The sequence below is a fragment of the Mauremys reevesii genome, linkage group 25 (assembly GCF_016161935.1).
Source record: "Mauremys reevesii isolate NIE-2019 linkage group 25, ASM1616193v1, whole genome shotgun sequence".
NCBI classification, from domain to species: domain Eukaryota; kingdom Metazoa; phylum Chordata; order Testudines; family Geoemydidae; genus Mauremys; species Mauremys reevesii.
The window spans coordinates 6,545,323-6,559,462 of NC_052647.1; the positions used below are offsets into that span (position 1 = coordinate 6,545,323).

The 14,140-nt window shown below is 55.4% G+C and overlaps 3 protein-coding genes across 8 annotated transcripts in view; 2 read left to right on the plus strand and 1 right to left on the minus strand.

Moving 5' to 3' along the window:
* LOC120391391 (adhesion G protein-coupled receptor E3-like) overlaps nucleotides 1-12,102 on the plus strand; it is a 127,771-nt gene extending 115,669 nt beyond the window's left edge. The window contains exons 3-15 of the mRNA XM_039515038.1: nucleotides 1,642-1,709; nucleotides 4,044-4,148; nucleotides 4,866-5,043; nucleotides 5,562-5,681; nucleotides 6,358-6,554; nucleotides 7,129-7,299; nucleotides 7,468-7,662; nucleotides 8,205-8,440; nucleotides 9,186-9,252; nucleotides 10,023-10,114; nucleotides 10,382-10,550; nucleotides 10,667-10,774; nucleotides 12,024-12,102. Coding sequence (XP_039370972.1) covers nucleotides 4,107-4,148; nucleotides 4,866-5,043; nucleotides 5,562-5,681; nucleotides 6,358-6,554; nucleotides 7,129-7,299; nucleotides 7,468-7,662; nucleotides 8,205-8,440; nucleotides 9,186-9,252; nucleotides 10,023-10,114; nucleotides 10,382-10,550; nucleotides 10,667-10,774; nucleotides 12,024-12,029 — 1,581 coding nt within the window. The 5' untranslated portion in view covers nucleotides 1,642-1,709; nucleotides 4,044-4,106 and the 3' untranslated portion in view covers nucleotides 12,030-12,102. The remainder of the gene's footprint in view (nucleotides 1-1,641; nucleotides 1,710-4,043; nucleotides 4,149-4,865; nucleotides 5,044-5,561; nucleotides 5,682-6,357; nucleotides 6,555-7,128; nucleotides 7,300-7,467; nucleotides 7,663-8,204; nucleotides 8,441-9,185; nucleotides 9,253-10,022; nucleotides 10,115-10,381; nucleotides 10,551-10,666; nucleotides 10,775-12,023) is intronic.
* The window catches only part of LOC120391382 (adhesion G protein-coupled receptor E5-like), a 1,047,477-nt gene that overhangs the window by 528,633 nt on the left and 504,704 nt on the right, over nucleotides 1-14,140 (minus strand). The window lies entirely within an intron of this gene.
* ADGRE5 (adhesion G protein-coupled receptor E5) overlaps nucleotides 1-14,140 on the plus strand; it is a 291,623-nt gene that overhangs the window by 129,765 nt on the left and 147,718 nt on the right. The gene's annotated exons all lie outside the window — the stretch shown is intronic.

Here is a 14,140-nt window from a genome sequence, read left to right on the forward strand (position 1 = left end):
TGTGGTGTCTACAAGCCCCATGTGCTTGTCTCCCCCCCACCCCCATCTGACCCCAACCCACGTCCTACCCCCGAGAATCCACAAGTATCTCCTCCCCCCCTCTGCCACCGGGGTAGCAGCAGCAGCCTGGAGCTCCGGGGGCTATTTAAAGAGCAGGGTCGGTAGAAGCAGTGGGAGCCCTGGACTTTTTAAACAGCCCCCAGAGCCCCGCAGCCCTGCCCCAGGGCTCCAGCAGTGAGGCTCTGGTGGCAATTTAAAGGGCCTGGGGCTCCAGCCCCTGCTGGGAGCCCCAGGCCCTTTAAATCGCCCCCTGGGGAAGCCGGGCCACCCTAGTACGGTGCACCAGCTCTTGCGGTACGCCGTACTGGGGCATACCGGCTTACTTTCACCTCTGCCCCTACCGAACTCGTCCCGCTCCCTGTCCCCTGACTGCCCCAACTCCATCCACCACCACCCCGACAGACCCCCGGAACTCCCACGCCTACCCAACCCCCCCATTCCCCGGCCCCTGACTGCCCCTCCTAGAACCTCTGCCCGATCCAACCGCTCCCTGCCCGGCCCCTGCCTTATCCAACCCCTACTCCCAGCCCTGGTCCGGTCCCCTTACCATGCTGCTTAGGGCAGCGTGTAAGGATGCCGTGCGGCCTGCTGGAGCTCGCACCCCCCCCCCTTTACCTTGCTGCTTAAAGTGGCAGGAGCTGAGCTGCCCAGAGCGCTGGGGCCGGTGGCTCAGCACACTGCGGCTCTGCAAGGGGGGGAGGGGACGGGGAAGCCTCGGCCTCCCCAGCTGGGAGCTCAGGCGGGGGGCAGGACGGTGCCATGGGCCGAATGTGGCCTGGGGACCGGAGTTGTTTGCCCACCCGCCCGTCCCTTTAACAGCCAGTTCTACATCGGCTTCTAAATTTAACAGCCGGTTCTTGCGAACTGATGGGACCTGGCTCCAGCTCACCACTGCCCTTGTCCTGCCCCTTCTCCAAGGCCCCACCTCACCCACAGCATCCCTCTCCCTCCATCACTCACTCTCTCCCACCCTCACTCACTCTCCCCAGGCTGGGACAGGGGGTTGGGGTGTGGGAGGGGGTGCAGGCTCCGGGCTGAGCCTAGGGCAGGGGGTTGGGGTGCAGGTGGGGGTGTGAGGTTCAGGCTCTGGGATGGGGCTCAGGGCTCAGGCAGGGGTTGGGGTGCAGGAGGCGGAGCGGGATACAGGCTCTGGGAGGGAGTTTGGGTGCCAGAGGGGGCTCAGGTGGCGCTTACCTTGGGCAGCTCCTGGTCGGCAGCACAGCGGGGCTAAGGCATGTGGAAAGGTGGGTTCTCCCCAGTGGGCAGAGGCATCTGTACCCAGCAGGTCTCTCTGCAGAGCAGATGGAAACACGTCAAGAAGTCTCAGAGACGGGAGCAGGAGGGACCGGCAAAGCCGAATGTAAATGGAGGGGAGAGAGAGACAGAGTGAGACGGGGAGGAAGGGAGGGAGTTTTGTAGCAGCCGCACGTTAAACTATTGGCAGGGCAGGACGGGCAAATGCACAGAGAGCAGCCAGCGGGGCTGGGAAGAGAAGGGGATTTTCCCCAGGCAGGAGTAAGTTGAGATGAAAATCTGATATGAAAACTCTAACGTCTGCTCCTCTCTTCCCATCGCTCCAAGTGCCCAGCATTAACTGCAGCGCTGAGTTCAAGGGAATCAAAGAGACGTGCAGGAATTTCTCTCTGCAGGTACGTTTGATCCCATCATTCATTTGTTGGGGATTTTGCCCTGTGTTTTGTACCACTAACATGGAAATTCCCAGACAAAAACCTTTGCTGTTGGTATTACGGTGACCCCTGTAAACCCCAATCCAATTCTGTGTTTGTTCCTTTCATCGCTGGGACTCGATCCTCCTCATCCTTCTAGTAGAGCAGAAGAATTATTTCTCGTGTCTTGCTTACAACACCCCTGCTAATACGTCCCAGAATGAGATGCGCTTTTTTTGCAACAAGATTACACTGTTGACTCATATTTAGCTTGTGATCCACTATGACCCCCAGATCCCTTTCCGCAGTACTCCTTCCTAGGCAGTCAGTTCCCATTTGGTATATGGGCAATTGATTGTTTCTTCCTAAATGCAGTACTTTGCATTTGTCTTTATTGAATTTCATCCTATTTACTTCAGACCATTTCTCCAGTTTGTCCAGATCATTTTGAACTTTAATCCTACCACTCCAAAGCACTTGCAACCCCTCCCAGCTTGGTATCATCCACAAATTTATAAGTGTTCTCTGTATGCCATGATCTAAATAATTGATGAAGATTGTCATAGGTCTATTTCCCACTTTGAACTTTAGCGTCCAAAAGATGGGGACCTGCATGGACCCTTCTAAACTTAAATCCTCGTTTAGATCTGATAATGCTGCCACCAACCAAAAATATAGTGTTTTGGTACACTCCCTGTTCCCCCCAAACTTTCCCTGGGGAACACAGATCCAAACTCCTTGGATCTTAACACAAGGAGAAATTAACCATTTCCCCTCCTTCCCCTCCCTGACGTTCCCCTCCCTGGGTTGCCTTGCGAGGCTCCACACTGAATCAAACTCCTTGAATCTAAAACAAAGAGGGATTCACCTTCCCCTTCCTCTTTCCCACACCCCACCTATTCCTGGTGAGTCAGACTAATCCCCTGAGGTCTCAAACAAGGGAAAAAAACACTCAGGTTCTCAAAAAGAAAAGCTTTAATTAAAGAAAGAAAAGTAAAAACTATCTCTGTAAAATCAGGATGGAAATGCTTACAGGGTATACAGCTTATAAAACTAAAGGGACTCCCCCCCTCTCCTAGCCTAAGCACAGTAACAGCAAACAAAAATAAAATATTTCTCCAGCAAACACACATTTGCAAATACAGAAATCAATCAAAAGACTAATCCGCCTTTTCTAATACTATATTGAATAGAAGAGAATATTTCCGGAAGCTTGGAGAGCCTGGATGTACATCTGGCCTCTCTTAATCCCAAGAGAGAACACCCCCCAAAACAAAGAACACAAAACAAAGACTTCCCTCCACCGAGATTTGAAAGTATCTTGTCCCCTTATTGGTCCTCTGGTCAGGTGTCAGCCAGGTCTACTGAGCTTGTTAACCCTTTACAGGTAAAAGAGACATTAACCCTTAACTATCTGTTTATGACAAAGATATTGAACTGAACTGGACCAGAACTGATCCCTGCAGGACCCACCTCGATATGACCTTCCAGCTTGATTGTGAACCACTGATAACTACTCTCTGGAAATGGTTTTCCAACTAGTTCTGCACCCACCTTAGAATGACTCCATATAGGTTGTATTTCCCTTTATGTTTGTTTATGAGGTCACGTGAGACAGTGTCAAAAGCCTTGCTAAGGTCAAGATATACCACATCTACTACTTCCCCCCATCCCAGGCTTGTTACTCTGCCAAAGAAAGCTGTCAGGTCGATTTGACAGGATTTGTTCTTGACAATCCATGCTGACTGTTACTTATCACCTTATCATCTTCTAGGTGTTTGCAAATCGATATCAAACCTTCTAAAACTTCTGTAGCTTTGCTAGTGGCTGGTCCCCAGACTTACACCCCCATTGTCTTCCTGCAGGAGAGCATTGAATCTACAGACCATGTACTCTGATTTCTTCTGCTGATTTTCATGCCGTTTCTTTCCAATATGCACCTGCATGTCTCTCTGCATCTTCCTTCACTTCCTCTTTCCTCTACCCCACGAGCACGACATCATCTGTAAAAGGCAGGTGCCAGAGAACTCCTCTCTGGCTGCTTTCTGTCAATGCATCGAGCACCCATGTGAACAAAAAGGGGCTTAGTCCCAAGCCTTGATATATTCCAGCTGTTACTAGAAACTGTTCCCTTTCTCCACATGAACCTCTCGCTGTGGCAACAGCACCATCGTACATGTCCTGGACACGTCTGGTATAAAAGCTTTATTCACTCAGTGAGGGGTGTCAGGATCAGGCCCCGGCATAAGGCAAACACCCGTGTCGGTCACCCTTCAGCGCCTGCAGAACTCACCCTCTGCCCGGGTCTCTCTGCAGGGAAAGCGGAGCAGCAGAAGCAGCAGTTTTTGCTCTTTCTTTAATTCAACCGTAGAGATTTTGATGTCCACGTGCGGAGATGGGAGTGCGGCGTTATCACTGGAGGTGAGAGGCTCTGCCCCTGGAATGTGCCCTGCAGGCTAGTGCCCCTGTGTGCCCCAGAGCCCTGCGTGCTGCTGTGCTGGGTTAGGAGTCTGACTGGGTTGAGGGGGAGAGAGACATGTAGATACTCTTCAGACAAGATCTGTGCCCTCCCCTGCTGTGGGGAGGGGGGTGCACCCTCTAGTGGTGTTTGTCTGTGTCTGCAGGCACATGCCCTCGAGAGGTGTGAGTGCACGTTTGTGTTTGTCCACCCACGTGTGCCGTCTAGTGTTCAGAACTGTGGTTGTTCATCAGAGGTGCTATACTGCTAACAGTTAATGGGGATTCTCCCTCAGCTCATCGGTCAGCAGGATCTGGGCTCTATCCCTGCCCTGCCAGGCATTTCTGAGCAGCTGCCAGATGCAGCATAGAGACAGCCTAGGAAGCTGTGGGCTTGTGACAATGTTGTTCCCTGGCATCTGTAATGGAGGGATGGGGGATGGGGGAGCGGGAGTGAAGAAGGAAGGACAAAGGGTTCTAGCCCCAGTTAGCTTCAGGTTCCAGTGGGGCCCCGAGCCAGCGTCAGTGGACCCCCTTTGTAAAGGGCTCCCCCTCTGAGAGCACTGCAGCCCCGTGAACTGGGAGAGGCTGGGATGCCCAATGCCCCCTGGGAACACATGGGACGTGGCACCTGAACCCCCGGACTCCTCGCTCCCAGGGATTTTCCTTTTCTGTCCCCAGAACGTGACTCTCCGTTTCAGTGTCCTCCTGAACAGCACCTCCCTCTGGGACAGTGGAGACAAGTGGGAGGTGGTGTCGGCCGTTACGGTCCTGCTGCAGAGCGTGGAATGGGCCGCGCTGGCCACTGCGCTCCGGTCTCCGGAGAGGACAACACAGAACGTGACGACAGAGTCTCTGGGTGAGGGGGGACGTGTGGCTCTCAGCGCCACCTGCTGGCTGCCGTGAGATACGGGGTTACACACTGTGCCCCAAATCCACTGGAAGTTAGAGCCTATATACCATTGTGATGTGAGCCTGTGTTCAGTACAGACACAGAACAGCACGGCCCCTGCACCAGGAAATATAACCCAGCCCCGCCAGTGCCCCCAGGAGCAACAGCAAAGCCTGAGAGGGGTTTAAATGTGATATTTGGCATTTCACCACTAGGGGCTGCCACGCTGAGCCAGGCGCCTCCCCCCACCTCCACTACTCCCCCTGCTGGGGACGCAGCATCCCCAGGGAGACACAACCGGAATGGGGGGAGGGGATATGGGGGGTGATCAGTGTTACTTGGGGGGCTCCAAACTTCCCCCTCCCACAGTGTGGAAGAGCCAAGTGGAGTGGGAGGGGGGTGGATCTGGCCCAGAACGGACAGATTCCCAGGGAAGTGGTTTCACAGCGAGGGGCTCTGTCATTCCTCACCCCCACCCCCTGCAGCTATCCAGACGCAGCTCGTCACAGGGAACTGCAGCCAGCACAGCGAGGTCTTCACACTGAGCGCTCACGAGGAGATGATGGACGTGCACTGTGCTACAGTCACCGGGGCAGCCACACAAGGTACCATCCTGGGGAGGGCGACACCCAGAGCCCAAACCATGGCACAGAGCGGTTCCCGGGCACCGAACCCCAGTCTGGGCTCCCCCATTCCTCCCTCCCTCCCCATGGATCCGCAGGCCGGGCCCTGGCCTCTGTCTCTAGCCCTGGAGTGCTCCTTGCTGGCTGAGCCAGTGGTTTTCAGGCTGTGGCCATGGAGCTGACACCTTCGTTCCTGCCTGTCCCACAGCTTGATCCCCCAGCAGTGAGGAGTTGGGGGCACAGAGGGGAGACGGCTCATGAGAGGGTCTCTGGTATGAAGTAGGCCCAGGGAATGGAAAGGGCAGAGACGCCCTATTCTAGCTAGACCCCCAAATGGAGATGTGGAGGCCCAAGGTATCATGTACCCTCAGCTGCCATATTCAGGGCCCTGAATCCTCCAGCATCACGGGAACCTCATCCCTGGCCAGCTTCTCTCCTGGTCCCACTGAGAAAATCCGTATCTTCATCTCTGCATCCTGCAGCTGGACATTTCCAGCCAGTTAGTCCAGTGGCTAAATCTTCAGAATTGTGGCCACGATCCTGGGTTCCATTCCCAGATCTGCCACAGACTCTCTGTGACCCCTGGGCACCTGGCTGGCTCATTCTTTGCCATTGTGTCCCCAGCTCCCTAACGAGGGATCATCACCTCTCCCAGCAGGTTTGGGGGCTGCTGCTTTTATTTCCTACTCCACCGTGGACTCCATCATCAGTGCGAGACGTCTCAGCGATGGAAACCTACCGGCTGGGAAGCTGGAGAAGAGTCACCTCAACTCCAGGGTGGTGAGTGGGGCCGTCGGAGACGGGAGACCCATTAACCTCTCCAGCCCCGCAAACTTCACCCTGCGCCACAGACAGGTGCGTGGAGGGAGATCCCCTCACTTTGCTCCATAGCTGTGCTCCAGAGGGGCCTATAGAAGGCACAATCTCCTGCCGGGCATTTGAACCATGCTGCCTTTCTGGCTCACGATGGTCCTGAGAAGAGGAGGCCTCCTTATTCCTGACGCCTTGGGGCTGTGTTACTGGAGGAGGTTACCGGGGGTCGCACCATGACACAGGGCTGTGCAAAGTGCTCTAGGGTAACAGCTCCACCCAGCTCACCCCTGAGCCGGAATAACTGGAAAGCCGCTTTCTGTAGATAGTGGGGTTCAGGGAATCAGCATGAAACGCTTAGATACGGTAATGACGTGGTTAGGGTGCCCATGTGTATGTGTGCACACAGCACTGCCCTCTGCTGGATGCTGTCGGAACTGCTCAGCCATGTGCCAGGTTCCCCAGTGCTAACGGCTAGCAAGGATTTATTTCCCTTTCGCTCCAATAGCAGGGCCTGGGATTTTGGTGTAGATGATCTCGGGTTTGCTATAGACATGTGATAACAGAACCGATGTTCTGTGGTCCCGTGAGGATGAGGATGATTCTGTTGTGTTTCCAGGCCAAAAAAGAGGAGGAAGAGGCTCTCTGCGTCTACTGGAAAGTGGTGGCCGAGAGCGGCAGCTGGTCTCCGGACGGCTGCACCGCCGTGCACACGAACAGCACTCACACCACCTGCAGCTGTGACCATCTCTCCAGCTTCGCCGTCCTAATGGCTCCCACCGCAGTGACGGTATCTCACCGTGAGACTCGGGTCACAGAGCTGGACCCTGAGCTCCGCACTCAGCCGTGGGCAAAGCTCTCCCTGGAGCGACTGGAGGCTTTGCTGGGGAAAAGGCTGAGTCAGAGCCGAGGGGGCTGGGCTGGGGTGACTGGTGATTCTCCCTTTGCTGTGTTACAGGAGAGCTACCCACGGACCATCATCACCTACGTGGGACTGACCCTCTCTCTGCTGTGCCTCTTCCTGGCCATCCTCACCTTCCTCCTGTGCCGCTCCATCCGCAACGTCAGCACCTCCCTCCACCTGCAGCTCTGCCTCTGCCTCTTCCTGGCCGACCTGCTCTTCCTCACCACGGTGACCCGCCCCGGCAGTCAGGTACGGCCTGATTCTCCCCTGCTCTGTTCCTCCACTCGCAGGGCTGGGGTGTGGGGCTTTGAACCCCTTGTGCTCCCTGGATTCTGGGCTGTGCAGGACCCTGGGGGGATTCCCGGGGGGTGGGGGGATGTTTCCACCCCGTTAGGCCCCTTCACACTGGGCACAGTGCTCTGAGTGTCCCCAACCCCTGGAATTCAGCCAGTTCTATCCCTATGTCACAGTGTCCCTGTGCCTCGATTCCTCTCCTACGTGACTTGCCCAAGGTCACCCAGGGACTCTGTGGCAGGGCTGGGAACAGAACCTGGCTCCCCTGAGCCCTGCTCCCCTGCTCTAATCACTAATCTCTGCTCCCTTCCTGCATCAGCAATGTGCACCCACAGGACCCTCCATAGACCGAGGAACCTGCCGTCTCTGGGTCACTGAGTGCTATACCTGGAGAGCTGTGCTAGCAGGAATCCCGGTGTGACCCCCCGGCAGGTCTCCCCCATAATCAGCATTTCCCTTCCCCACTGCAGTGCCCCTGGGCTCTCTGTCTCCCCCAGGTGGTGTGTGCTGTCATTGCTGGCCTCCTGCACTACCTCTTCCTGGCCTGCTTCAGCTGGATGTTCCTGGAGGGGCTGCACCTCTTCCTCACCATCAGGAACCTGAAGGTCGTGAATTACACCAGCGCCAGCCGGTTCAAGAAGAGATTCATGTACCCGTTCGGCTACGGATTCCCAGCCCTGGTGGTGGCTATTTCTGCAGCGGTGAATCCTGATGGCTACGGAACTTCCGAACAGTACGTGCAGCGCCCGTCCCGAAGGGGAGCTGGGATGGGGCTTCCATGCGCTTTTCCAGATCACCCCAGGTCTGACTTGAACCTAGATTTCCCGGCTCGCCCTGCCTGGGAGCTGAATGTCCCCCTGGGACCCTTCCCATCCCCAGGGACACTAAGCTGCCCCGAGCGCTGTAGTTGAGTTGCCCCCTGTCAGACATCTACACTCCTCACCCCACCGATGATGTGGAAGAACAAGCCAGAAAGATCCCAGCTTGACTCCCAGCTCCCAGGCTGGGTTTGTGGGGCTGGTGGGTAGGAAACAAATGCACCTTCTTCCTGTGTGCAAATCCCTGCGGATCCCCTCTCTAAAGTGAGCGACGCCACTAAAACAGGGTGTGGCGTGTTCTAGACACCCCAGGCGAGATCCTCAGCTGGTGTAAATCAGGGCAGCTCCACTTCCTTCAGTGCAGCTCGGCCAATGTCCATCCACTGCATGTCTGGCCCTCCATCAATACTGCGCCCACCCACCAGAAAGGGTCATTTGAGGAGGTGGAAGAGGAAGTGGTGGCTGAAAGCAGGAGATGCTGAGGTACATGGGAAGGGCTGTTTGCCTGGTGCCCGCAAGAGAGTCGGCCATGTCACAGGCAGGCTGAGATCCATCTCGCTTTTGAGAGCCAGCTGCCCTGTGACACCCCCTCTCTGCCCCGGGGCTGAAAAAGGGCAGTAACCCCACTAAAGTCACCTTCTTCTTCCCCCCTCCCTGTAGCTGCTGGCTCAGCCTGGACAGAGGCTTTCGTTGGAGCTTCCTGGGTCCAGTCTGTGCCATAATCCTGGTGGGTACCTCACAGAACCACAGGGCCCCATTCTCCTCTCACCTCTGCGACCCCATTGATTTCAGTGAAGCAGGGAGGGGAACGTGGCCCATAAAACACAAGGAAAGACCCAGTTAGGTCCCACCTGGCTCATCTGCTGTGGTCAGTCCCGGGATGAGTCCCTGTGCCGTGTCCCCAGGCCTACAGCCGTTACTCGGGCCCAGCTCCCAGGGACGTCAGCAGGGGTTTTGCCAAGTGAAGACAGAAGAGTTTGGTCTAGTCGAGTTAATGACCCAAGGAACGAGGAAGGGAGAGGGCTCCACTCTGCAGTGGTTTTTGTAGGGGAGGAAACAAATGTCCCTCCATATTCCTCCCTACCCCTGGGGAAGTTGGGGGTGGGGGGATTTGTTACAGCCTGGAAGTGGCAGGAAGTATTCTAGAGGCAGGATCTGGAATCTCTGAGCCAGATCCTGCTCTCAGTTACACCAGTGTAAACCCAAGATTACTCCTGACTCCACTGGAGAGGCGCCATATTTAATTCTGAGCAGCATCTGGCCTCTGTGATCCCATTGATCCATCTCAGCCCTGGCTATGCTGTCAGCTCCATGAATGGGGAGGGACCGAGAGCTGCCAGGGGATATTACAGGTGAGGGGATGATTCCCACTGGAAATGAGCAGTCCCCGGTTCTGCAGTGTTCGGCTTGGTCCCCTGGGATCGTTCTGTGCCACAGCTGGAGTCACCAGCCCTGGATGGGATGTTTTACAGGAAATATTTCCCACTCTTCCCATAGATAAATATAACGTTCTTTGCCCTGACCCTGTGGATCCTGAGAAACAGACTCTCCTCCCTCAATGCAGATGTGTCCACCCTCAGAGACCACAGGTAAGAGGGCAACAAAACAATCCTGGAGGATCAGATGCCTTGGATTGGAGAGTCCTTGGCACCGGAGGGTGTGAGGGATTTCAGGAGGGGAACAGCATATCTAGGATCCATGGGAACGAATTCCCATAGTGTTCGCATTGACAGTAACCCTGTCCCACATAGGAAAGCAGGGGCCAGTAGCTCCACCCTGCCCTGCCCGGCTCCTCCTGACCCAGTTGCTCTCCATAGGATTATTGTAACGGGATCTCTCCATCTGCCTTTACCCAGGTTACTGACCTTTAAAGCCATTGCCCAGCTCTTCATTCTGGGCTGCACATGGAGCCTGGGTCTCCTCCAAGTCGGCCCAGCAGCCACGGTCATGGCGTATTTATTCACCATCGTCAACAGCCTGCAGGGAGCCTTCATCTTCCTGGTGCACTGTCTCCTCAATCGCCAGGTAACGCCCACGGCCCGTCAGCGCCCACCCAGCACCTTCACCGGCCTCGCGGTGGCCATGTCTGATCTTCTCAGTGTTAGTTACATAGTGCAGTGACCGTGTCCCTCACTCTCCAGGTGAGAGAGGAATACAGGAGATGGATCAAGGGATTCCGAATGTTCAGCACGAAATCTCAGACATACGATCTATCCATGTCTGCTGTCCCCACCACCAGCACCAAGACGGTAAGAGGTCCTCTGCTCTGCTCCAATACCAGCCTGTGACACAGTCATCTCTAGCTGGGTCTCATCACTGCTGTAAAGCTGATTTGCCCCCCGAATGACTCAGGATTGGTTATGAGCCAGCTGGGAACGTCACTGCAAGTGTCAGTGAGAGTCGGCAGGGCCGGGGCTACCATTTAGGCAGACTAGGGTGGTTGCCTAGGGCCTCAAATGTTTTTTAAGCATTTCAGCGGCCGCTGAGAGAGAGGGAATCTAAGCTGCCGCCGGCAGCCCAGGGGTTCCCCGGGGTCAGCGCCGCCGCCAACTGGCGGCAGCCCAGGGAGGTGAGCTGGCGTGGGGAGGTACCGCAGGGCTCCCCGGGCCCGGGGGTGGGGAGCTGCTGCTGGGGGGGGGCGGCGCCTCAGGGACAGGGGGAGGCGGGGAGCTGTTGCAGGGGCACAAGGTGGAAGTTTCGCCTAGGGCGCAAAACTTCATAAGAACATAAGAACATAAGAACGGCCGTACCGGGTCAGACCAAAGGCCCATCTAGCCCAGTATCTGTCTACCGACAGTGGCCAACGCCAGGTGCTCCAGAGGGAGTGAATCTAACAGGCAACGATCAAGTGATCTCTCTCTTGCCATCCATCTCCATCCTCTGACAAGCAGAGGCTAGGGACACCATTCCTACCCATCCTGGCTAATAGCCATTTATGGACTTAGCCACCATGAATTTATTCAGTCCCCTTTTAAACATTTTTATAGTCCTAGCCTTCACAACCTCCTCAGGTAAGGAGTTCCACAAGTTGACTGTGCGCTGCGTGAAGAAGAACTTCCTTTTATTTGTTTTAAACCTGCTGCCTATTAATTTCATTTGGTCCTTGCACCGGCCCTGAGAGTCGGTCACTATCGAGGGGTATCCTAGATGTCTTAGGCACCAGAACAGAATGTCCTGTCCTGGCATCTCCGCGTTCCCTTCCCTTGGCTCTCCTGGGAGCTCCAGGGGTCACTCACTGTGGACTAGGCAGGCATTGGCTCTTGCAGTGTAATGATCTGAATAGATCAGATTGTCCCCTGGGATTGAAACCTTGTCAGTGCAGACGGATCATCCCCAATGAGCAGTCAGCACCGTGAAGAATTTATCTTGGCTCCATTATCCCGATGGGTCAGTGTCCAGGGGCTTTGTGTGTCGCCTCCCAGAGACAACCCACCAGTTCGCACATTACACTCTCAGTGGCCTTGGAACCTACTGTCATTTTTCTGCTTTTCTTGCCAGGACTAACCCTTCTGCCAGGCGGAGTCGGCAACAACCAGGGCCAGGGTCAATACCTAGGAGTTCCAGTACAAAACCAAACCGGCTGGAGCCCCCCCGTGACGTTGTGCTCCATGTGCTTTATGGAAATATGCTCATGAATATGACATAACTGGAATATGCTTTACCTTGGATGGTGTTTTTAGAAAGCTTGTAATCTGCAAAGTGTGTTCATCCTATTTGTTTACATGAATTGTTTGGGTGAGTGGGAGCTCTGAGGTTCCCTGCTCCCCATGGCAGCTGAGCAGTTCTGGGGGATCCCACCGCCTGCAGCAGCAGGGAGCTCCAGTTCCCCGCCACCTGCGGCAAGTGGGAGGTCTAGGGTCCCCCACTGCCCATGAGGGATGGGCTGCTGCAGGGCCTTCTCACCTCCCACGGCAGCTGAGAGCTCCAGGGGGTCCCCCTCTTCCTGCCGGGGCTGGGCAACTGCAGGGGGTCCCCGACCACCAACAGCAGGGCAGCCGGGGACACTTGGTGGTGGAGACGGCCTTCCCCGTCCACGCCGCCGCGCCACATGCAACCCCCTTCCACCGCGTCAAGATGATCGGCATTGCGGCTGAGCCCCTCAGGGAGGAAATGGGCCTGGGCAGCGGGGCCTCGCCAGGTAGGGTCCAGCGGAGGCATCTGGGGGGTGCCCCATGGCCTTCCTCCCCCATCAGGCTAGGAAGCTCCCTGCCCCCGGTCAGTTCTGGGGTGGAGGTTATTGGGGGGCAACGCTAATTGGAGCGGAAAGACGTCATGTCCGGGACCTCCGGGACATAATCGTAGCTTTAGCCATGAGCAAACTCCTACCCCAGAATATACTGAGCAGTGTCTTTCCTGGGCGTGGGAAGCCCTGTTAGAACCACCCCCAGCAGCTGGAATATTCCACAGAAAAATCAGGTGTAACCCCATTGAATTCAGTAGAGTTACTCTGCCCTGCACCCGGGTAACTGAGAGCAGTAGCTGGCCCACCTCAGCACCACACTGGTGTCCCGCAGCTCTGACTCATCTCCCAAAGCCCTGGGAAGTGGCCAGTCTCCAATCTCAAGGGTGAATTCTCAGGGGAAGGAATAACCGACATCCTGGTGAGGAACCCAAAGGGAGATCGTCCCTAGGACATTACAAGGGCTTGTGGTTGAGGAGATACCAAGAGCCTTTCACCTCCAGAGCAGCAGCTGACCCCTTGTTGAGCAGAGGGGCCAGACCAGCCTGTGTTGGACCTGCACCCAAGGACTACCTACCTCTTCTGTAGCTCATTTCCTCAGAAGGTCTCAATGTCCTTTACAAAGGAGCCATTATCAGTATCCCCATGTTACATAAGGTTCCTGGGAAACAAGTGGGGGCGATAGACGGAACACATATCCCTATCTTGGCACCAGACCACCTTGCCAAAGGAACATAAACCGAAAGGGATACTTCTCAATGGTGTTGCAGGTGCTGGTGGATCACAAGGGCCGTTTCACCGACATCAGTGTGGAATGGTCAGGAAATGTACATGACGCCGGCAGCTTTAGGAACTCCAGTCTCTTCAGAAAGCCGCAAGAAGGAACTTTCTTTCCAGACTGCAAAATAACCATTGTTGACATTGAAATGCCAGTGGTTATCCTTGGAGACCCAGCCTACGCCGTGCTCCCATGGCTCATGAAGCCGTACACAGGCAGCCTGCACAGCTGTAAGGAGCAGTTTAACCATAGGCTGAGCAAGTGCAGAATGGTGGTGGAATGTGCCTTTGGACGTTTAAAAGCCCGCTGGTGTAGTTTGCTAACTAATTTAGATCTCAGTGAAAGCAGTATTCCCATTGTTGTTGCTGCTTGCTGTGTGCTCCATAATATCTGTGAAACAAAGGGAGAAAAGTTTCCGGTGGGGTGAGGGGTGGAGGCAGATCGCCTGGCAGCCAACTCTGAGCAGCCAGACACCAGGGCAATAAGAAGAGCACATCAAGGTGCACTGCGTCTCCGTGAGGCTTTGAAAAGTAGTTTCATCCATGACCCACAGTGATGTGAAACTTATGTGTGGTGTTCCTTACCAAGCTGCCCCCTTCATTGCATGTCCTCCCCTGTAAACTACACCCCCGCTGACCACAGTGTGCTGAGCGAATA